Source organism: Nyctereutes procyonoides, unplaced genomic scaffold, assembly GCF_905146905.1.
Source record: "Nyctereutes procyonoides isolate TBG_1078 unplaced genomic scaffold, NYPRO_anot_genome, whole genome shotgun sequence".
NCBI lineage: Eukaryota > Metazoa > Chordata > Mammalia > Carnivora > Canidae > Nyctereutes > Nyctereutes procyonoides.
This window is the reverse complement of record NW_026575126.1, coordinates 63,129,305-63,151,744: the sequence shown is the minus strand read 5'-3', so window position 1 is coordinate 63,151,744 and position 22,440 is coordinate 63,129,305. Positions and strand designations below refer to the sequence as shown.

Below are 22,440 nucleotides of genomic sequence, written 5' to 3'. Positions count from 1 at the left end.
CATAGCTTTGTGACAGACTCTCATTCCACAGATGGCATATCTTGTGGGTATAGCTTTGGTCATGTCCGCCATGACTCCTTCAGTGACAGAAGAGGCTGTGGCGCCTCACACACGCTGCCCCGCATGGCCCTGTGCTTGGTCCTTAGGCCTTGAGCTCAAGGGAACCCAAGCTTACATGCCGCACCTTGTGTTGGGACCATTCTTGACTGTGCCAGCTGCTGTTTCAGTCTCTCCGGGGTGTTGTCAGTGTTCTGCTGAGTTAGACAGGGGTCAGGTGGAGGCCCAGAGCTACTCAGAGAAGAGTACAGTGTGAGCTGCTTTGGATGCCCTGGAGCCTTTGTTTTGTCTTCTATAAGGTGGCAACAGTGGCAGTGGGGCTGTTCTGGACGTGAACCGAGGTGGCCAGTCTGGAGTAATATGAACACAATAAAGCATCGACCATGTGGGCACCTGCTGTTGCTTCTCTTTCCGCTGCTGGTTGGAGGGAGGTGGGCACACTGACCTATGCTGAGCACCCCTACACTTTACCTCCTTTGCATAGTGACACTGCTGGCTAGCTGTTGACCCATTTTTACAGGTGAAATGAAATTGTGCCAAATAAAAACAATTTATGTGATGTTATGTAGCCAGGCCTGGGCTGCAGTTTGAACCCAGATTGTGGTGTGTGCACATAGCCATGCCACAAGGGCTGGGGAATTGGTGTAAGGAATGTGACTCATCCCAGGTTGGTGACTCATCAGCTGCCAGCGTGGTCTCAATGGCTATTGGTGTGCAGAATGGGGTTCCCTCCAGGGAGTGGCCTATGCTGACACATGTTCTTGATCCCCTAGGACCCCAGAAGACCTTTCCAGATTTGTTGTTGACCTACAGCAGCGAGAGCTTGCCTTGCAGGACAGGAACAATGCCATCACCAGCAGGTAGGCTCAGTGGCCCTAGAGTGCATGGGGTAAGTCTGCTTTGGAAAGGTGGAGCCCAATGCATGTGTGTCTCCCGGGCTTGGCTTGGGGGTGATGACACTTCACTGTTTCCTTGGCCTTGGCCTGAGTGAGCAGAAGCTGGGTTGATCTGGAGGGTGCAGGTGCCCCATGTTTCTGCCCCATGGCAGAGACTCTGCTGAGGCAGCATGTTGCTGTCATCCCAGCCATGTGCCAGGCCACCACTGCCTTATTTAAACAGTTGGGGTCCGTGAGGAGGATGTGTCTCTAGGTCAGGAAACTGTTTTTTCCATGGCCCGGGCTCCAAATGACCCCTTGATGGTGTCGGACCCAGACCACAGGGAAGCGTCTGCGAGTCTGTGTGCATGTAGACCTGTGTGCTCAGGAAGGCCCCCAGAGAGGAACAGAAGTCAGCCTGCCCTTGGCAGCAAGTGACAGGAAAGCCTTCCCCCAGGGCTGCACAGGGAGGAAGGAGTCTCCTTCCCTGGCAGAAGGCCCAGAGACCGGCACTAAATGCTACCTCCCCAACCCCATAAGGCCAGTGGATGCTCTGTCGTGACACTCTGTTCTGACATGACCCCACAGGAGGAGGGCTTGCTCCCACGAGTGTATCCCACTCCAGACATCATTTACAAGTCCCAGGTCCCCAGGCTTCCTGTGCTTCTTCCCTGGTTGACTACAAATTCAGGACTTCCCTCAACATCCCCACCTGTTTGAGGATTTGCTAGAGTGACTCAGAATTCAGGCAAATGCTTTCTGTACAATTACCGGTTTTACAAAGGCTGCAGTGAGAACAGCCAGATGGAGGAGATGCCTGGGGTGAGGAGTGGGGGCGCAGGGCTTCCATGTCCTTTCTGGGCACAGCACCCCTGCTTTGGGAGGTTTTATGGAGTTTCCATGCTTGTTTAAGTCATTGGCTGTTGGTGATGAGCTGAACCCCCACCTCGTGGTCCCCTACCTCCACAGGCAGTGATGGACCTGGAGGTCCCAGCCCCCCAGGCACGTGATTGGTTGCTCTGGCCTCTCCTGCGGTCCCCTTGTTAGCTCAATGGGGGCTGTGAATGAAAGGGGCCTGTTATGAGTGATGAGGCACCCCTCTCACCCCAGGAGCCCAGGAGTCTTAGGAGCTCAGTGCCAGGAAAGGGGACAGAGACCAAATGCTTCTCCTTCAGACTGTACCTGGGCTCATGGGTTGTCTGCCTCCTGTCCCTACTGCGTGAGTGGGCAGCTGCCCGGGCTCTGGGCAACATATCTGCAGGCACAAAGGATGAGCCTCTTTCTTGAGTGTTCTTTTTGGAACAAGGAAGCCTTTCCTGGGACCCCACTGCCAGCAGACACCCCTCAAGCTTCGTTGGCCCAGGCAGGGTTGCATGCCTGCCGCAGAGCAGCTCCTGGAAGGATGGGAGTGCCCCAAGGCTGGGGCTGGCCCACTTCCTGCTGGGCTCTCAAGGGGTGGACAGCTGAGTGGGGTGGGACTCCTCCCCGAGTAAGCAGGTCTGTGAGGAGCCAACCTCAGCTTTCTGGTGGACAGAGTGTCTTAAGGCTTCATTAGTAGCCAGAGGGAAGGTTTTCTTATTTTGGGGGTTGATGTCACTTTGGAAATTGGCTTTTAGAAGCATCTGGTTATGTTGGACATAATCACATCAATTTAGCTTAAAAACCTCAGACGATAAAGATTGCCTTTTGCTTTCAAAGCTACTGTCAGATGAAACGGGCATTAAAAGTGATTTGAAATTAAAGCTTTTACATTTTTCCAGATGATCTTCTTCACTTTACTTTGCATTTGAAACAGAATGAACCGTTTGAGGGAAGGAAACTTGTCTTCATTTTTGTCAGGCCCCACCGCGAGGTGGTAGGAAGGCTGGCTTCCATGCGTGGGGAAGCAGGGCAAGAGCAGCTCCATCTGTAGGGCCCCAGCAGCATGCTCACTCGTAGCTGCGAGCGCGGACCTTCCCAGCTCTGTTCTGGGAGCAGCTATCCCCCATGGGGGATCCACCACAAGCACCTTGTCTACCTCTTGGGACTCTTGAGTCCCTTCTGAGAGCAAGGGTGCATTTCCGGCATTCCATGAGAGCGAGCTCTATGCTGCACCCTTGTGCAGGAGGTGAAGTGGGTGCCGTATATGTCCCGCTTGGCCCACACATCTCCACCAGGGCAGACTGGCCTTCATAGTGTGGCGTGGCCCTTGAGGGGAGCCATAGCTGTCATCCCCCTTCCAGATGAGAGCTCAAGCTCAGAGAGGCTGGGACACTTAGGTGAGAAGGGAGGCCAGGCAGCTCCTACCATGCTCATTTGCGATGGGTGGTGGTGTCCAGGCCCCTAAGGAGGTGGCAGGGATCCTGTAATGCGAGGCCCTTCCTGACTAGCACGGGGGGGACTTGTGTGCCTGGCATCTATCATGCTGGCCAGCTGCCAGACAGCCACTGGTCCTGTGGGCAGGAATGTGACTTGGCCATTAGTTGCGGCCTTCTATATGGAGGACTGGAGGCCCTGGTAAGGTCAGGACAGTCAGCTTCATTCCTGCACATCTAAACAAGCAGCTGAGCACAAATTGAGGGCAGATGGGAAGAGGCACTGTGGCTAGAGGGCGAGAGTGACAGGTGGCTGGCCCAGGCACACAGAGGGCAGGCCTGAGGGGTCAAGAGGCATTTCTGCTCACACAGAGCATGTGAGTAAACTCCCCGAAGCTGTGACACCCAGGCCAGGGAGTAGGCCCTGAGATTTAGTCTCCAGGAATTTCTTCCGGTCTGTCCCTTGTCCTTGTCGGGTCCTTCTGTGGTGGCCTTCCACTCAGGTGCTCCAGCTCATTCAGGGAAGGATTTGTGCTCTAGATGGTTCTGTGTCTCGCCTTGCTTGGGGAAAGTGATGGGAGAGCAGACCTCTGAGCTGCAGGATGGCCACCCCCTGGAGTGGAGTTGAGGGTCCCCATACTGGAGCCCTTGATTTTGCACTGCTGTCAGCCATGATGTTTGTGCCCGCAGCCTGGAAGCTGCAAGGCCAGTGGTGGCTGGAGCTGCCTGAGGCAGGAACCTTCCAGGCTGCAGGGGGGTAGAGGTGTGTTCTTCTAGAGGGTGGGGATGAACTTCCTTGCTAGCTTTGTGCATGTCTCCTTGAGTTCTGAGCTCGGATTTCCTTAGATCAGAGTGGGGCTTGTGTCCTTCACCAGAGCTATTCTAAGGGTGAAGTGAGATGCAATTCCATGCTGAATGTTCAGCATGGGCCCTGGAGACCTCAGTGGCGGGAAGTGTCTTTCTGAGAACTCTCTGTGCTGGGAGGCGGGAGGAGTTCTGCTTGGCAGTGTGGCAGCAGCAGTAGGGTATCCTTTTGCTCATGAGGTTTTGTGAGGCCTCAGGCCAGACTCCGTGTCCTGGTCCCCTTTCGTGGCCATTGTTGGACAACTCCAGTGCATCATCATCCACTGTTGTGGCGGGGTTGGCAGTGCTTTCAGGCAGGAGCTTGATTATAGCACAGGGACCCTTGCCCTTTGTCATTGTCGCCACTGATTCTGTTTCATTCTTGGACGCTGGAGGCTGATACACTTACTCCCCCCAGAGGTGTGTGTGCTGAGGACACGGGGACTGTGAGGATCTGGTCGTGTCCTCTGTGCCCTTGCTCTGCATAGAATTCCCCTGACTCCACCGTGAGCCACCTTGGCTCTCACTGGGCCTCAGTGAGTGTCCCATGGTCTCTAGGCCCCAGTACTCCTTTGTACCACTTGCAGCTGTGTTCTAGAGCCAGGCCGTGGATGGGAGGCTGCATTCCTTTGTGACCTGAACCCTGGCCACACTGGCACCTGTCAGGCTCCGACGAGTTCTGAGGGCATCTTGAACAAGAAGCAGGAGGTGAGGGCAGGGCTTTGTGAGGCTGTACTATCTGGGGTGGCTGTGCTTTGCTGGAAATGAGGGCTCACATTAGGGAGTGGGTGACAGTGGAATAGGGCCCTGGGGTTTGGGTGCCTCACCTGTATGCATGGCGACAGTAGTGGTGATGGTGGGAGCATCTCCATGCTCAGTGCCTCGCACACAGCGTCTCACCTGAAAATCTGTGGTGGGTGCTATCATCTTTCCTGTGTGGCAGAGCCCCTGGTTAGACAGCTGTGGAGTCGTCAGAATGGATTTGGATCCTGGTCTGTCCATCTCAGGGCGTTGTGTGGCTTACCTGAGAGTGGAGCCCATGCCTCTGCCAGGTGCTTGATGTGGCTGCAGAGGAGCCTCTTGTCACTCATTTCTCTGCTGCAGTGGAGATGCAGCTCATGGGCCATCTGTGGGACGTAGGGCTGGCCTGCCATCCTTGGTAAGTACTTAAGGCAGAACCCGCTGTACAGGTGATCGGGAAAAAGCCAGTGACTAATGCAGGTATGGGGGAGCTCTTCACATCTCTGTCTGCACCTCCCCAGCCCTTGAGAACTAGCCCTGCAGCACCTGCTATGCACGCTCCTGCTGCTGGGCCTGGGGCTTTAGGCAGCTGAGTCCCCAGGTCTCTGGGCTGCACCCAGAAGCACGTCCTAGTTCTGGTTGCCCCATCACTGCAGTCAGTTGGAAGCATCACATTTGCCCCCTCTGGGCGAGAACTTGGTCTCCAGTTGTTGGGGATCACAAGCCCTGACATGCCTGGAGTCACAGTCTTGTTGTGGACTGCCTGGGGGTCTTCCCTTGCCACCACTGTGAGCTTCCTGGGGCTTGACGCCCCCTGGCAGCCTTCAGAGGAGGCCATTACTTGGTGAAGGGGACGTGAATGAATGGTGGGAGGGGCAGTCCTTGCCCCCACAGCCCGTCTCTGTCTCTGAGAGGTAGTGCCCTTGGCTGCGCATCTTCCAGGCAGCTAGCAGGTTGATAGGTTCTCTGTCATCCCCGAGGGGGAGTTAAGATCAACATCACGGGCATAATTCTTCATGTGACTCTTTTCCCGCTGTTTGTCTGCAGCATTTAGGCTGTCCTCACAGACTGTCTGGAGTATGATTAGGCCTTGTCACCTTTGTCACCCTGTGTCTGTGTTAGTTATGGTGCTCTCAAGTTGTCCCAAGCCTAGCAAGGCCGGTGATGGCCACAGAAGATTCATGATAACCAAGGACCGGTTCTCTGCGTGTCAGAGTACAGTTCACACTGTGCTTGGAGCACAGGCAGGCTCTCTGGCTTCAGCTCAGGCAGGCCTGCCATGGAGTTGTTGTGTGTCCTTGGACAGTAGAATCAGCTTCTGCTGCACCTGTCAGGGCGAGGATGGTGATAACCATCAGAGGACTGCCAAACGCTAAGGAAGAAGGCTCCGTCAGTGGTGAGAGACCCATGCCTGGTGAGGGAACGGGACAGGAGAGGCGTTGGGGGTAGCTAAGGGTGCGGTGGTGTGAGTCGTCTCCTGTATGTGGTCAGAGAAGCCCAGAAAGGGCTGGACTTGGGGTTGGTGTGCAGGGCAGTGATGTCAGGTGAGAAGACAAGCCCGTGGCAGTTTGGTGACAGCATGAAGAATGGCGACCATCTCTGTGTGTTGTCAGAGGGTGACTAGGACACAGCTCTGGATGTGAGATCAGAGAGAGGTTGGAGAGGCTGTAGAGAGTTGGAGATGTGAGAGCACACAGCATCTCCTGCAGACTCTGCCTCTAGCCTGTGGGTGACAGGGCAGCATGTGTGCAGTGCAGCAGTGCTGGGGTCCTGAGTGGCCTGGAGCCAACCCGACTCCATTGGTGCTCCCACTTGGAACTGCAGCATCTGTACCTGGGAGGCCTGAGCTCCCTGCTTGGGGCTTCTGCTCTAATACATCCAGGTCAGCGAGGCCACTCTGCCCCACTTTGTTGAGAATGGCCTGCCCTGCTCCCTCTCTCATGCTGTGCCATAGGCTTCTTGGGGCAGGGACAGTGTGTTGTGTGTGGCCGTGTCCCTGGGCCTAGCAGAGGACCTGGGTGAGGTGCTGCTCAGGGAGTGTGTGTTGGATGAAGGAATGATGAATGACCCGACTAGAGAGGCATAGTGACAGACTGCTGACCAGGTGAGCCCTACAGGGTGGGCGTCTGTCCCAAGCCAGTTACAGGGCTACCAGTGTGGTTCCGGGTGCCACCTGCTGGGCTGGCTGAAGCATGTCCACCCATGGGGAGGACCTGGCTTCCTTTTGTCCATCGGTGCTCGGTCCACTGTGTGCCATACTCCACTCCCATCGGCTCCCAGTGGCTCAGTGATCACCTCGCTGGCCTTAATTGAGACCATCCTCATACCCATGGCCCCCTCCCCAGGTCTCATACTGGTCGTAGCCGTTACTATCTCTGCAGGAGTGGGTGCCATGGGTTTTCAGGGATGTGAACCAGGCCCCTTCTGGTCCGGCCAGCTCCTGGTGCTACTCAGTGTAAATGGGCTTTGGCGGGAAATGTTGAGCTAGCCTGTGTCTGAGAGCTTTGTCTTCATACATTTCTTGGTGACAGTCCATATGTTCCAAAGACATAGGCACATGGCTGTGAGCTTGGTGACTCCACAGGACCAGTACCCCTTCCTCAGGCTGGGCTCCATCACCTGGTGCTGGTCACACTGCTCTCATGGCATGAGGCCTAGAGTCGTGCTTTGAGCATGCTATCCTGGCCATAGAGGCAGTGACACCTGTGTCGTCGTCTCTCTGGGATGGGGGATGAGATGACTCCCAGCAGACACACACATAGCATGTAGTATCAGGGTCTCACATTTGTAGCTTTGTCCTTGCACCTTCCTCCATTTGTTGGAGGAAGTAATGAGACTTTGAGGAAGCTCCAACCTCTACAGAGCCTGGGAATTGATCACAATGACATTCATCCTTGTGCTGCCTGTGTCTCCCAGGGCCCTGAGGAATCCATGAGATAGTTTGTACTTGTGGCCATCTTCCTCAGCTAGTTGCTTTCATGCAGAGGTTAGAGTCCAAGCCCAGTCTTCTGCTGTAGGCTGTGCATCTGTCTGGGGTAGATGGGCCATATGTCTGGCATAAACTGCACCATCTATCTAGTTTAGGCCGGCCATCTGACTAGGGTGGATTGCACTGTCTGGTGTAGACTGGCTGTCTGATGTAGACCACACCATGTAGGGTAGACAGGGCGTCTGTCTGGCTTGGGTCAGCTGTCTGTCTCAGGTGGGCCACACAGTCTGTCTGGAGTAGACAACCATCAGTCTAGGGGTAGACAGGCCATCTGACTGGCATAGACCGCACCATCTAGGGTAGACGGGCAATCTCTCTGGCTGCGGCTGGCCGGCCATCTGACAGGACTTCCTACAAAGGTGTTCTCCCATCTGTGCTGTTGAGTCCGAAAGCCACTGGCCACATGTAGCCATTGGGCACTTGAACCGTGGCCAGTGTGGGTGAAGAACCACACCTGTCGGAGCAGTGTGAAGAAGAAGAGGTGAGAACGACCCCCAGACCGGCCAAAGCCTGCGTGCCGCCGCATCCCCACATCCAGCACTTACGTCCCGCCGCCGTCGCCACCATACCCAAGAGAAAGACTGAAGGGGATGCTAAAGGAGATAAAGCCAAGGTGAAGGATGAGCCACAGAGAAGATCTGCAAGGTTATCTGCTAAACCTGCTCCTCCAAAGCCAGAGCCCAAGCCAGAGCCCAAGCCCAAAAGGCCCCTGCAAAGAAGGGAGAGAAGGTACCCAAAGGGAAAAAGAGGAAAGCTGATGCTGGCAAGGATGGAAATAACCTTGCAGAAAATGGAGATGCCAAAACAGACCAGGCACAGAAAGCTGAAGGTGCTGGAGATGCCAAGTGAAGTGTGTGCATTTTTGATAACTGTGTACTTCTGGTGACTGTACAGTTTGAAATACTATTTTTTATCAAGTTTTATAAAAATGCAGAATTTTGTTTTACTTTTTTTTTAAGCTATGTTGTTAGCACACGGAACACTTCATTGTTTTGGGGGAAGGGCATATGTCACTAATAGAATATCTCCGAAGCTAGATTGATAACAAGAGGGAAAAACACCTTCTTCGCCTTCTAGTTTTGAGAAACTTCCTCTTGGTTCCCAGGAGGAGGGTTTCCTTGATGTTGACACACATGAGCCACCTTGGTGGTGTGGAAAAACTAAAATTCATTTTTTTATGTCCTCTTCTCCCTCTCTGCCTTCAACATAGACTTGACTCCCTTAAACCCAGAGACCTATTGGAACCTGACCTCATGAAATGGTTCCCAGTATGTCAGGCAATCTGGACTTTACAGTGTCACCACTGAGATGGCATCCCTCAAAAGAGTTCCTTTTTTTAGCTTGTGGATCTTCAGATTGATAATTCTGCCATTTTCATTTCATTTCCTGAAAGTCAGGGTCGGCTTGTGAAAAGTTGTTAAACAACATGCTACATGTGAACTGTCAACCCTCACTCTAAACTTTCCCTGTTCAGAGCATCACATGAAGACTTCATTGGGTTTTATAGTGGCTTTCTGATTTTGGTAGTCCATTGAAGAAGGGAGTTTGAAAGTTGTATACTGCTAACGATCGTCTGCCCATGTCCTGCCTGAAATACCATGATTGTTTATGAAAAGTATCTTTAATAAAGCTGGATACAGTTTGGCTTGGGAAAAAAAAAAAAAAGAACTACACCTGTCATATGACGTTAAGTAGTTGCATGTGGTTGGTTACTGGCTTCCATGTGTGGCTGTATGGCTCTAGGCCAGTGCCCACAGTTCAGCTCTGCCACCTACTACCATGGTGACCAGTTCTTGAGGTGGGAGGGTGTCTCTTCTCCACTCTATCTTCCTCGTCTATACGTGGAACTGTCATAGCCGTAGTAGATAGTTTGGCCACTTGTGGGGTTGGTACAAGAGTTAGCTGAGATATTATACCTAAGTCCCTATTTCAGTTCCTCACTGATGCAGCTGTCAGTACATGACAGGTGATGTTACCATGTGCTCCTTTCATCCTGTTGTGATGATGACAGTCCTGGCACATAAGAACTCAACGACCTTCTGGGTGGCTCCCTGGCTCTGATCCTTAATGTGCTTCCTCTGCTGGGTCTCCTCTGTCACTTGCCTGTGTGGTCTATGCTGTGGATAGCAAGCCTTCTGGGTGTGGCCTGGCTCCCTTTTCACTAGGCCGTGCCCCCAGGTGTCTGTGGCAGGGGCTCTGCTTCTGCTCCCACTTCCACCTCTTGAAGAGAAAGAGGACGCTCTGGGGCAGCCCTGGCTGGAGTTGGAAGGACACCATTCTGTGTGAAGTCCCCGGCCCCCTCTGACTCTGGCTGCTCTTCTGCTGTAGCACCCACATCTGATCTCCTGCTGCACCGGGAGCTGCTTGAGGTCCAGACCCTGTGCACTCACGCTTGTATTTTGTGTCCAGCACAGGCTGGCCCCCACTTGATGAGCGTTGCTTGGATGGGGAGTCATACTGGGTGCTGTGCTCTCGGGTGCTGCCCGGCTATTCCGTTGCTGCGCCTCAGGTCTGTGTGTGCGGCCTGGGGTGGGGACCCCTCTGTCAGCTGCCTACATGGCAGAGTGTGCTTCTCTCCTCAACTCCACATAGTTCCTTACACCCCACATGTTTTTGAGTCCAAGACTCTCCCACCACTGGCCGCTGTTTGCTTCAGGTGACAAGGATTCGTGGTAGCATTTCCCATTCTCACTGTCTCTGCCACCTGCAGAGCTGTCCCTTGGCGTCCAGTTCCACCCATTCCTCCCTGTCTCTGCTATGTGGGTCTCCTTCAGCCATGGGATACACTGCCCTTGCCTGTGTCCCTGCTGGCCCTAATACTTTGCTCAGGCCTTGGCTGAATTTGAATTTCCCTTGGCTTTGGCTGACTCCCACCTTAGGGAGGCTTCCCGTTAGATTGCATGTCATGTAATTAAGTGAGTCTTCATCCTACACTTGCTTGTTGAACTTGTCCCTGGTGCAGGGACCGTGTCTCAGTTATTGGGGTCATTGCTGTGGTTCCGACCAGAATGACCTGAAGTATCCAGTGAGTGTGTGCACCCCTGGAAGTGCATGGCTCTGGTGCTGCAGGTGTGCAGGCCTCACATCTTGACCTGTGCGTGGCTCTCTTGCCTTTCTCCATCTGCTGAAATGACAGATGATTATTTCGGCTCTGCCTGCACAGTGCACCCAGAATCCAAGTGGTGACCCTGTGGGCGCTGGCTACATCACTGCCTCACCGTGAGGTTAGTCCTAGCAGCACTCCCTGCCCTGTGGGATCTGTCTGCAGGAGAGGCCTCTGGAGATGCCTGTCAGATCATGTCCTTAGGGTGGGCATGGGCATAGAGAACCTTCTGGGGCATTCCATGTCACTCGTCAGAAGGGCCATGGTCTGTTGCTGTCCTTGGGGCCTTGCCTCACTCACTCATCCTTGTTATCATGGTGTCACCCCTCCCAGTGCCCAGGCCCTCACCTTCCTCACATTTCTCACCTCATGTGTCAGGAAGTCACATGGCTCAGCTATATTCTGGAACATTCCAGCTGTGCTCCCTGATGGACTTCTGCTACTGGTTTTCATGAGGGCATCTGTGTGTGTTCTGTGGGAGAGGCCCTCGGTAGTGTCTGTGTCCTTGTCCCTGCCAGGATTAGCAGGCAGATGGGGAATCTCTCACTGGTGACAGGGAAGCATGGACTGGGTGCCTCCACTTCTCCTTCTCCTCCTCCTTGCAAGTCCTTCATCGACCCTTCCCTCTTTGAATCCGCATACTGTTGGAGGCAGTACATGGATGGAGACAGAGGCAGCAGCAGTGGATGAGTTGAATGAATGGGCAACTGTAGTGGGGCTGACACTGGTTCCCTGGCTCCTGGCACCCGATCTTGGCCGTGGTGTTGTCAGGTCTTGCCGTGGTCTGCTCTGCTATGGCAGATTAATGGCTTAGAACCATTCATGCAAAGTCTGCTGGAGGATCTTCATTGCTGCTTTGCCTTATGGTAAGTAGTGAGTCTTGTAATTCTCTTTCATGGCACCTGGGAAGGCTCTTCTGCTCCAGGTTTATGGCTGGTGCTCCAATGGAGACAGCCTGATGCCCTCAGTGCTGCTGTGACCCACAATGTACGCCTGTGCCAGTGGGCATCATCACTGAGATCATGGCTCTGAAGAGCATCAAATGCTTTACTGTGGGCTTTATAAGCCTCGACGGAGTTCTGGATTGGGCAGGGCAAGGCAGTTTGGGGCAGAGAACCCAGGATAATAGGATGTGGGTGGAGGGGCTGGGGGTGTATCCACATACATGTGTTCTCAGGCTGATGGAGAGGCTCTGAGAAGTAAAGAAGTGTTCGTTCAGAGAGACACGAGGTTGCTTTCTGGCTACAGGGTGGATTGGGAATGTTTCTAAGGGCAAGGAGCTTTTCAGTCAAATCTGGCCAGAATGGTGAAACACAACAAAGACAAACCCTGAGAACAGCATGTATGAGGGCTGAGGGCTGGGGCATCTACAGGGCGGGTGACTGCCTGCCTGGCCTGCTACACAGGACCCTCATGTCTGTCCTGGGAAGACCTTGGCTGGGGTCCCCTCTGGCATCTGGCCTGCAGACTGTATTCAGGCACCAAGCCCAGTGTGGACAGCCGAGGGGCTTCTGGCTGTGGGGAAGCTGCCCGTGGTTTCTGGGTCCTGCTTCTGTCTCTGATCACCCCTGCAGTCACCCGCGGGCTGGCTCCCAGCAGGCTGGACCATCGGACATGTGTCTGCTAGGGTGCAGGAGTGCTTTGCTGCCCAAGTAGATTGATGACCCGGGAGGCAGGATCTGAGTCTTGGCCCAAGTGGGTCAAAGCTTTCTGCGTGGACTTCATTTCCTTTTTATCCAAAATGGGGGTAATGACAGTGCCTGTTTTCTAGGGTGGTGGTGATCCTGTGCACAGTGAGCACCGCACAGCCAGCTGTCAGAGCTCAACATAGGCAGCCTTTCTCCATTGTCCCAGCAGACAGCCCCTCCAGGACAGCCTCATGTCTGGCACACGCATGCTGACATGGGCCTGCCTAGAAGTCTGGGCCTTTTCTTACCTCAGCCATGACATGTGGGCAGAGCTGTGGCCACTCCCAATGCTCTGTCACCTGAGCTGACATTAGGATGGGGCCTTCGAGGCAGTTGGAGTAGAGTAGGCGTGTCCAGTGGGATTGCTGCCCTTCTACTATGCAGGGTCTGACTGGTGTCTCCTGGCCATCTGCTTGGCCACCCCTCACTTTGGTCCTCAAACTTCCTCCCTCTTGCTTGGGACTTCTAGCAGGAAAAAGAGAACCTGGGAACTCCTGTGATGGTTGAGGTTGAACAGAGGGACCCCAGGCCTTCCCGCCATCTGGGCCTGCAGGGTGTGGCACCTACCTGCAGTGCCCGTGTTCAGACGTGAGGTGGTGCCTGCAGCACTGGAAGCCTTCCTCCTGCTCAGCCCTCAGAGTCTCCTCCATGGCCTCTCCAGCAAGAGTGCTGCTACCAAGCCTATAAATTCTGTGGCCAATTAGAGAGGGTGAGGGAAGGAGGGGAGCTGGAGGGCTCGGTGCTGGAGGTGATGGGCCTCTTCGTGGTTGCCTCCCTGGGCACTGGCATCTGCCTGCCTCTCCTTGAGCAGCAAGTCTGTGGTCTTCCCATCGTCTCCTGACTGGTGTTGTTGAAAGCCACAGGGTGGGCACCTGGAGGCCTTATGGGTGGGCACAGACCTTCTGATGCCTCTCTAGCTCAGCCCGGGATGTGTAGGGGTCGCCCTCATTGTCTGGACTATAACCATCTGGCTTCTGTCCCTGAGACCAAGCCCCTCTCTCCATAGGGTCCCAAGGGAAGTCTGGGCTTGTTGGCTGACATTGCTGGGTTTCTTGGCCATGCCAGTCTGGCGCAGGGTGAGTTCAGGCACAGGGGTGGGGCTGGGGGTGGTGTTGGGGGCCGAGTCTAGGGCCTGGGTCTTGGGACGTGCCATTTAAAGACTATGGTTTCTGACAAGCTGGATGGCCGGACTGCACTTCGTTGTGAGAGAATGGTAGTTCTCATGGGCTGTGCTTTGGGCGTGGAGATGTGTTGCTGTGGTAGGCGCCATCTGTGGGGTGAAGACCTCGCTGGCTCCTCTGCTGTGTGGCCTCCGTGGTGTGACCTCCGAGTAGTCACCCAGCTCAGCACATGTAAAGAATCACCCGTGACATATAAATGCAGGTTCTAGGCTAGCAGGTGCCACATCTTCATCCAGCTGCCAGGACCATAGTTTGAGTTGCAAGAACTCTCACTCTGCCCCAGTTCCTCATTCTGTCAACAGAAAGAGGGCTGGTCACTTATTTCCTCTCAGGACCTCCTAAGAAGGTCCCAGAAGTCCTGGGAGCTCCCTGGACAGAGGCTGGCAGAAGTTTCCGTAGGAAGACTGGCTTTGTCGTGTTGGGAGTCATCAGCCTTGTGCTTCTGGGGCCCTCACTTGTGGATACACTCTGGTGTGCTGATACCTAGAGGGGGTGGGTGTGTGTGCATGTCACTGCAGGTCCTGCCCGCTTAGGTCTGCGGTCAATCTGCAGGCCCTTTGCTCCACATGCAGACCTGATGGCTCTGAGCCTATGGGTAGGCTGTGCTGGGCAAGTGCCTACCCAGTTGGCCTGTATTTGCAACCCTCTGCCTCTGACCCAAGAGGTGACCCTGCGCTTGGTGCTCTGGAGTCTGAGTGTACCTGCTCTGTCCTTGCGTAGTCTGTCCTGGCTGAGGGGGATCTCCAGGTCTCCAGGGCCCTTTAGTGTCCTGCCCCTGGAGGCTCTGCTGACAAGGACACAGGGTGAGGCCCCATGATGCTGCAGGGGAGGGAGCGTGAGTGCGGCAGAGGGTGGGGAAGCAGCAGGTCAGGAAGAGCAGGTCTCTGTAGTGGAGGCCAGCCGGTGAGGGCAGGGTGAGAGGGTGGGGCAGGGCTCCCGCTGCCCCTCAGGGCTGAGCCACCCCAACATCTTGGTCCTCGCTCCTCAGCCTGCCGCTCCTCAGCCTGCCGTGGCAGCCGGCTCTCGTCTCTTGTCAGCAGAGAAGATGCCATTAATACTTCACGCCCAGACTGTTTTCTTACGTGTTTTGCATTTCCATATTTAAAATATAATTTGCATATTCATGGTCTTTTAAATAAGTTTTTATTGTTCAGGGATGTGGAAGTGGATAAAATGTGAAACTCCTCCTTTTATTCAGGCACTGGAAGGAATTTTCATCCCCAAATGAAATCTGTTTCTGGGCGGTTTAGTTGCATAGCAGTTGCTGTAGGAAAATTAGCCTGGAAGCCAGGGTGTCCCGGAATTCAGGTGGCTGTGCCCTCCCATGGCCTGTTCCCCAGTGTGCAGCCAGGCCCAGGCGTTGTCCCCTCTGTGTGTGTGTGGGGGGGGCGGGCAGGCACCTGCCCTCTGCCTCCTGTCTCTCCCAACTGGGACCTTGCCTTCCTCTGGGGGCCAGGGACAAGGTCACTCATGTCCCTTCGGAGGCAGAACATAAGATCACCAAGGCTGGTTTGGGAAGGGGCTGAGCCCTTCCCTGTGGACTGGGCAGCCTGTCACTGTGGTACATGCACCAGCTTTGGACTCCCACTCCACGCGCTTGTGTGAGAGAAGGGCCCAGGCCATGGTGAGGCCGTAGTGGCGTTCCCTGCTCCACTGCTGCCAGCATGGGACTTGGGCAGAGCTGCTCATCCTCTCCATGCCATCGTCCCCCCTGTGAAGAGGGACAGGCACCTGCCCTCTTCTCCCTTGGGGGTCACTGTTTCAGGGATGTGTCACGTACTGGTGGAAGACCTGCTGATATGTTCATTTCTTTGTATTTGGGCCCAGCTTCTAGGACATTTGGGTCAGGGGGAGACGAGTAGACACTCTGAGCACTGGTAAGGAGCCGGGTACCTGGGATGCCCTGTGGCTTCAGGGTCTTGTGTGGAAGACATCTAGAGTTGAGTGGGTGCCTCGGGGCCTTTGAGGGCTTCAGAGCCCACAGAGATGTGGCTGCAGCCTCCTCCGCAGTTTGGTACGTTGCAGAGGAGCCAAACAAGGGCTCTTTTGAGTTAAAGTGCTAGAACTCCAATCTGGAAGCTCCTTGGAGCGCCTGGGGAGACGGAAACCGAGCAGAGAGGCTTTGTTCGACTTTGACCTGGGTTGCTGATGGAACCAGGCTGGAATGCAGAGCTTCCTGGTCATCGGGCTCTTGATTTTTTTTTTTTTAACATGACATTTCTTTTTCATCTCAGACAGGCTTTTATAAGTTGTGCATAAAGGCCTAGAACACGATGATAAACTTTCAAAGTTTTTGTGTAATCAGACGCACAGGGCAGAAACTCTCAACTCTCACCAAATCAGAAATGAGGTATTAACAGTCTATTGTTTGAATTGTCTGTAAGTGTTTCTGAGTGTGACTCTGAGACCGGGCATCACCTACACTCCTCTGCTTGAGTGAGTCTCAGGGCTGCTGAGGATGGCAGTAACCTCAGACTGAGTGGCATGTCCTGGTATTGGGAGCGCAGTGAGTGCCAGCAGCTGCCATCAGGGTGGCCGTCCCCCTCCAGGATTCACAGACACAGCGACAAAAGCTTGTGGCCCCTCAGGTGGGGGTATTTGATCTCCTCCCCACACGGAGACCCTAGCACTGGCCCATACTGGAACAGCCTTGGGCTGGGGTCTCTAGAGACTCCCCATCATAGCCTTGAAGGCTTCATCCGGTTTCTTCTTGTGCCTAGTGATGGTTCACACTGTGTGTCCTTCGTCCTGCTGGCTTCTGGTATTGTTTCAATGACAGTTTCTCCTTGTGCTTTTGTTGTGGTTTCTTTGTGCTCAGGACTTGGTTTCTTGCTGGTGGCTGGTTCCTCTGGAGACCAGGGGGAGGCACAGAGTTGGGGCCAGGTTAGACTTTCAGGGCCACAAACCCTGTGGTTAAGGCCAAGGTCTGCATTGGTTGAGGACACCTTTGTTGGCAAGCCTCAACTACATACCTGTGACCTTGTGGGGGAAGAGCTGACGGGTTATGCACCATGGGTTGAGGGAGTGGGTGACAGCCCTCAGCTCACACTTGGAGACCGTTATAAGTCATGCCGCTCAGTGGTGGAACCAACTCATGATGCTGCCCTCCCCATGACCAGGGCTCAGGCTCACAACCATTGTGTGGGGTATTGGTGGGGCACCGAGCCGTGTCACCTTCACCTCCAGTCCTCCCCTTGTCCATGAGGGTCTGACTGTACGTATGGGGATCTGGGCCTGATGAGAGAGGCTGGCTGTCTGGCCTGGGTCCAGGCTCTGGGGCCTCTTACTGAACACTGAACCCAACATTCTAGGTGCTTCCGTTCCATCAGTTTCTCCATCTGGACAGTCAGGCTGATGCTCCCTGCTTTGCAAGTTCATTGGAGAATTGAAAATAGGAATCGTTGACACTGTGTAGGTGCTCAGTGGGTGGTAGCCGTGGCTGTCTGGAGCGGGGTTTGTGGTCTCTGGGCCTTACGCTGGCTCTGCCCCAGCTATGACAGAGGCTCAGTTTCAGCTCTCCTGAGGTGTCTCTGAGGGCCAGTGCTGAATAAGCATTGGCCTGTTGTGGTCTTTGCAGCCCTGACTCAGCCCTAGGGCTCGGCAATGTTGGGGTGGTGGAGACAGAGTGAGGCCCAGTGGGCCGACCCCCAGTGGCTTCCTTGTCTAGGATTTGACTTTATCCTAAGACATGGGAAATGCGACTTTGCCATTCATGGCCCGGGCCCTCACTTCTCAGTGAAGTTTTTCTTCCATTTTGTCAATAAATCTTTATTTTTAACCTCTGCCTGCTGCAGTGCTTCTCTCCGTGGCCTCTTAGTGACAACTGCGGGGGCCTGGGACACACATGTGCCCGCGGGGGGGAACCATCTCCATCTCGAGTCCCCTGGGAGTGCTGCGAGCCATGAGGCCAGCATACAGAGACAGCCTGCAGGACCACTTGTGGCAAGTGTGTTTGGGGAGCTTCCCTCCATGGGGGCAACCTGTCCCACCCCTTCCTTCTTCCAGAAGCCAGGGTCAGCTGCCCACACCCTCTCAGCCCTTGGCTGTGGGGGCTTTTTAGACCATTTATATTTCCCTCTTACCCCACCCCAGAAACTCTTAGGTGATGTTGGTCCCTTGGAGCTGCTTTGTGAGGCAGTGTGGCACATGGCCGCAGCAGAGAGGGCACAGACCCGGTCTAGTCCTGGCCCTGGACAAGAGCACACATGCCAGTCGCAGCATTGACAGTGGCTTCCAGGGCTGGGGTGGCCCTGGGGCCCCATGCTGCCCAGCACCAGGCCTGCTGATGTTCCCACCAGGCCTCTGGGGTGTGCTTGGGAAACCCCAGAATGGTCCCGGAGGCAAGCTCCCCATTTCAGGTTCAGAGCCAGGAGTCAGCCTTGTGTGTCGGACCCCAAGAAGGCTGGTCTCTCCCTGGAGAAGGTTCCTAGATGTTCTCAAATCCCTCACTCACCCAGGGAGAGGTGGTGTGGGTAAAGTACTGGCACTCTGGTTTGTGAGGTTGGGTGGGGCAAAAGATGCTTTACAAGTTGCAAGAAGGGAAGGAGAAGGAAATATATAGGGTTCTGTAAGTCCTCAGTTCTGCCTCATGGTATTTCTTTTTTTTTAATAATAAATTTATTTTTTATTGGTGTTCAATTTACCAACATACAGAATAACACCCAGTGCTCATCCCGTCAAGTGCCCCCCTCAGTGCCCGTCACCCATTCACCCCCACCCCCCGCCCTCCTCCCCTTCCACCACCCCTAGTTCGTTTCCCAGAGTTAGGAGTCTTTATGTTCTGTCTCCCTTTCTGATATTTCCCACACATTTCTTCTCCCTTCCCTTATATTCCCTTTCACTATTATTTATATTCCCCAAATGAATGAGAACATATAATGTTTGTCTTTCTCCGATTGACTTACTTCACTCAGCATAATTCCCTCCAGTTCCATCCACGTTGAAGCAAATGGTGGGTATTTGTCGTTTCTAATGGCTGAGGAATATTCCATTGTATACATAAACCACATCTCCTTTATCCATTCATCTTTCGATGGACACCAAGGCTCCTTCCACAGTTTGGCTATTGTGGACATTGCTGCTAGAAACATCGGGGTGCAGGTGTCCTGGCGTTTCTGTATCTTTGGGGTAAATCCCCAACAGTGCAATTGCTGGGTCGTAGGGCAGATCTATTTTTAACTCTTTGAGGAACCTCCACACAGTTTTCCAGAGTGGCTGCACCAGTTCACATTCCCACCAACAGTGTAAGAGGGTTCCTCATGGTATTTCTGTTAGAAAACAGGGAACGCCCAGTCTCAGCACTCCCAATAAAAAAACACCATATGCCAGGCCATTTAGGTCAAAGGGCATACCTGGGTGGCCATCATCTTTTAAAAGTGACAACTAATTAACAAGGCAGGAAGCCACAAATGTTGGAGAGGATGCGGAGTAAAGGGAACCCTCTTACACTGTTGGTGGGAATGTGAACTGGTGCAGCCACTCTGGAAAACTGTGTGGAGGTTCCTCAAAGAGTTAAAAATAGACCTGCCCTACGACCCAGCAATTGCACTGTTGGGGATTTACCCCAAAGATACAGATGCAATGAAACGCCAGGACACCTGCACCCCAATGTTTCTAGCAGCAATGGCCACAATAGCCAAACTGTGGAAGGAGCCTCGGTGTCCATCGAACGATGAATGGATAAAGAAGATGTGGTTTATGTATACAATGGAGTATTACTCAGGCATTAGAAACGACAAATACCCAACATTTGCTTCAACGTGGATGGAACTGGAGGGTATTATGCTGAGTGAAGTAAGTCAATCGGAGAAAGACAAACAGTGTATGTTCTCATTCATTTGGGGAATATAAATAATAGTGAAAGGGAATATAAGGGAAGGGAGAAGAAATGTGTGGGAAATATCAGAAAGGGAGACAGAACATAAAGACTCCTAACTCTGGGAAACGAACTAGGGGTGGTGGAAGGGGAGGTGGGGGTGAATGGGTGACGGGCACTGAGGGGGGCACTTGACGGGATGAGCACTGGGTGTTATTCTGTATGTTGGTAAATTGAACACCAATAAAAAATAAATTTATTAAAAAAATAAAAGTGACAAATTTTTTTTTAAAGATTTTTATTTATTTATTCATGAGAGACACACAGAGAGAGAAGCAGAGACACAGGCAGAGGGAGAAGCTGACTCCACACAGGGAGCCTGATGTGGGACTCCATCCCGGGTCTCCGGGATCACACCCTGGACTGAAGGCGGCGCTAAACCCCTGAACCACCCGGGCTGCCCTAAAAGTGACAAATCTTTTTTTATTACCTCCCCACCCCAAGGTGGTATTAGAATGTAGATTTCTCCACACATTGGACAAAACCAGAAGCCAGTGATTCCTGAATGTTGTTTATTGAGTTTGATAGAGAAGGGCAGCCCTGGTGGCTCAGCGGTTTAGCTCTGCCTTCAGCCCAGGGTGTGATCCCGGAGACCCGGGATCGAGTCCCATGTCAGGCTTCCTGCATGGAGCCTGCTTGTGTCTCTGCCTGTGTCTCTGCCTCTCTCTCTCTCTCTCTCTCTCTCTCTCTCTCTTTCTCTTTCTCTCTCTCTGTGTGTGTGTGTGTGTGTGTTTGTGTATTCTCATGAATAAATAAATCAAATCTTTAAACAAAAAAAAAAAAAGAAAATTATAGAGAAGCTTTTGGAGCCTAGAAACTTGTTGTCTCTTTGGAAAGGACTCATGGAGTCACCACCACAACCCCTGCCTGCTGCCTCCACAATAAGAGCCAGAGCAGGTAGTCAGGCCTCCCTGACCTGCTGTCTGGTGGGACTGAAGGGGGTCCCACACATCTGAGGGCTCTCATTTCCTGAGCCCAGTCCTCTGTTTGGGAGGAAGAGTCAGGGCTTCTGGTTGACATGTCCCTCAAGTTCCCTGATGACTTTGTGCCAACTTGATGAGCTCCGGCAGCCTCTGGCTTGTTTTAAGGAGCAAGCCTGGGAACACACATATTGATTCTCATGTACAAGTACAGGAAAGCAGTTTTCTGATGTTAGGCAACCTCAGTGCGCTGTTGTACTGTGTTTGGTAAAGTATTCACACCCACTCAGCCTGACAGCTTTGCCCAGAGGAGGCATAGGGAGATGGGACAGAGATGAGGTGGTAGAGCAGAGGACACGGCCTGGGAGGCTCAGAGCCTGCTGAGGACACTTAGCTTGTTGGGGAACAGTGGCCTGTAGAAGGCATCATTGGGCATGCATATTTGTTTGTGCCTCTGAGCAATGTCTCTAGGTTCTGTTAGAGACTGCATAAAACAGTGGGAATTTGGAAGCATATACTTAGGAAGCTCCTTAAGGGCACCTCACGTACAGCATTGTCTTTGCTCTTTACACCTACCTGCACCCTGGAGACTCTATCCCTCATTTGTTCAGATCTCATCATCCCCTGCTGGCTTCAGGTTGGAGTTTGGGTGTGAGCTCAGGTGTGTCTTTCTCCAGAACCTGTGCACACTCTCATCATTTTGTCTCTTGTGGGGCAGTGATCTTTCACTCTGTGTTAACTGTGGGTTGTTCCTGAGGGTCATGAGACCCTCCTTCCTGACCCTTGTCTGATCCTGAGGGAAAGAAATGCAGTTTAGCGACTCAGTAGGAAGAACAGTAGCGATTTCATTACACCTGGGCAGTAGGGCAGTCTGTGGTGAGGCACCTGTTGATACCTGATTGTTGCTGCTGGTGCCACAGACCTTCTGGATGAAATGAGACACAAACTCCTGCCTAGGAGGAGCTTTCCTCCTGCCTGGGAAGATAAGACAACAGTGAATCCATGAGATAGCTCCAAAGGTGGCTCCTATCTTGGCCATGCTTCCCAAATGCCAGAATCACACAGATTCCTAGTTGGCTGTTTAGGAACTATGTGCAGGAAAATATTCTGAAGATGTGGATTCTTGAGACCTTCCTCCAGAGGCTCACATTTAGGACTCTTTGCTAACTACATGTTTTGTCTGAATTAGCACACCGTTTCCTCGTGTTCACAATAAGTGTGTGTGCACATTGTAATTGTGCATTGGTGGGTGAGAGTCCAGCATGTTGCCTGCCAGAGACTGGACTCTGGCCTACCTGCACATATCAGAGATCCTTGCTCTCACACCAGCGCTGTGCTCACTTTGTCATCTTAGGACTCCTTTAGGCTGAAAAGTTACTGAGAGCAAAGAGCTTTTGTTTGTAGGGATTCTTTCAACAGTCAGTGTTTTAAGAAATTAAGGTTTAAAAATTATTGACAGTATGTTTATAATCTCATTAAAAGAAATTCATCTCCTCTTAACAAAAATTGTATTTTCTGAAATAATGAGAGTTAGTGAGAAGAATAGCATTGTTTTACATTTTTGCACATCTTTTTAATGTCTGTTAAATGGAAGATTGCTGGCTTCTCATATCTGTTTCTATGCTTAGTCTGTTGTGCTTACTGTTCTAGCTGGACTACATGAAAGGAATCGGGCCTCATACAGATCTGTAGTTGGAGGGAGGAGGACCACCTGGCAGGTTCCCATGGCACCTTGGTGCCTAGAACTCTTTGAGGTCGGGAGGAGGGCTGGAGGAAGGGGTGCAGACTGTCGCCTGACACCTTCAGTGGCTGGTCTTGCCTTACTGTGCGATATTTCTGTGAGTTTAGAGGGCATTTTGTGATGTTTCTCCATC

The 22,440-nt window shown here is 53.0% G+C and overlaps 1 protein-coding gene across 3 annotated transcripts in view; it reads left to right on the top strand.

The window, feature by feature from the left end:
- Positions 1 to 22,440, top strand: part of MAD1L1 (mitotic arrest deficient 1 like 1) — a 347,835-nt gene that overhangs the window by 67,511 nt on the left and 257,884 nt on the right. For all 3 annotated transcript variants that reach the window (XM_055340060.1, XM_055340059.1, XM_055340058.1), the window contains one exon: positions 831 to 917. In XM_055340060.1, the coding sequence (XP_055196035.1) occupies positions 831 to 917 (87 nt within the window). The remainder of the gene's footprint in view (positions 1 to 830; positions 918 to 22,440) is intronic.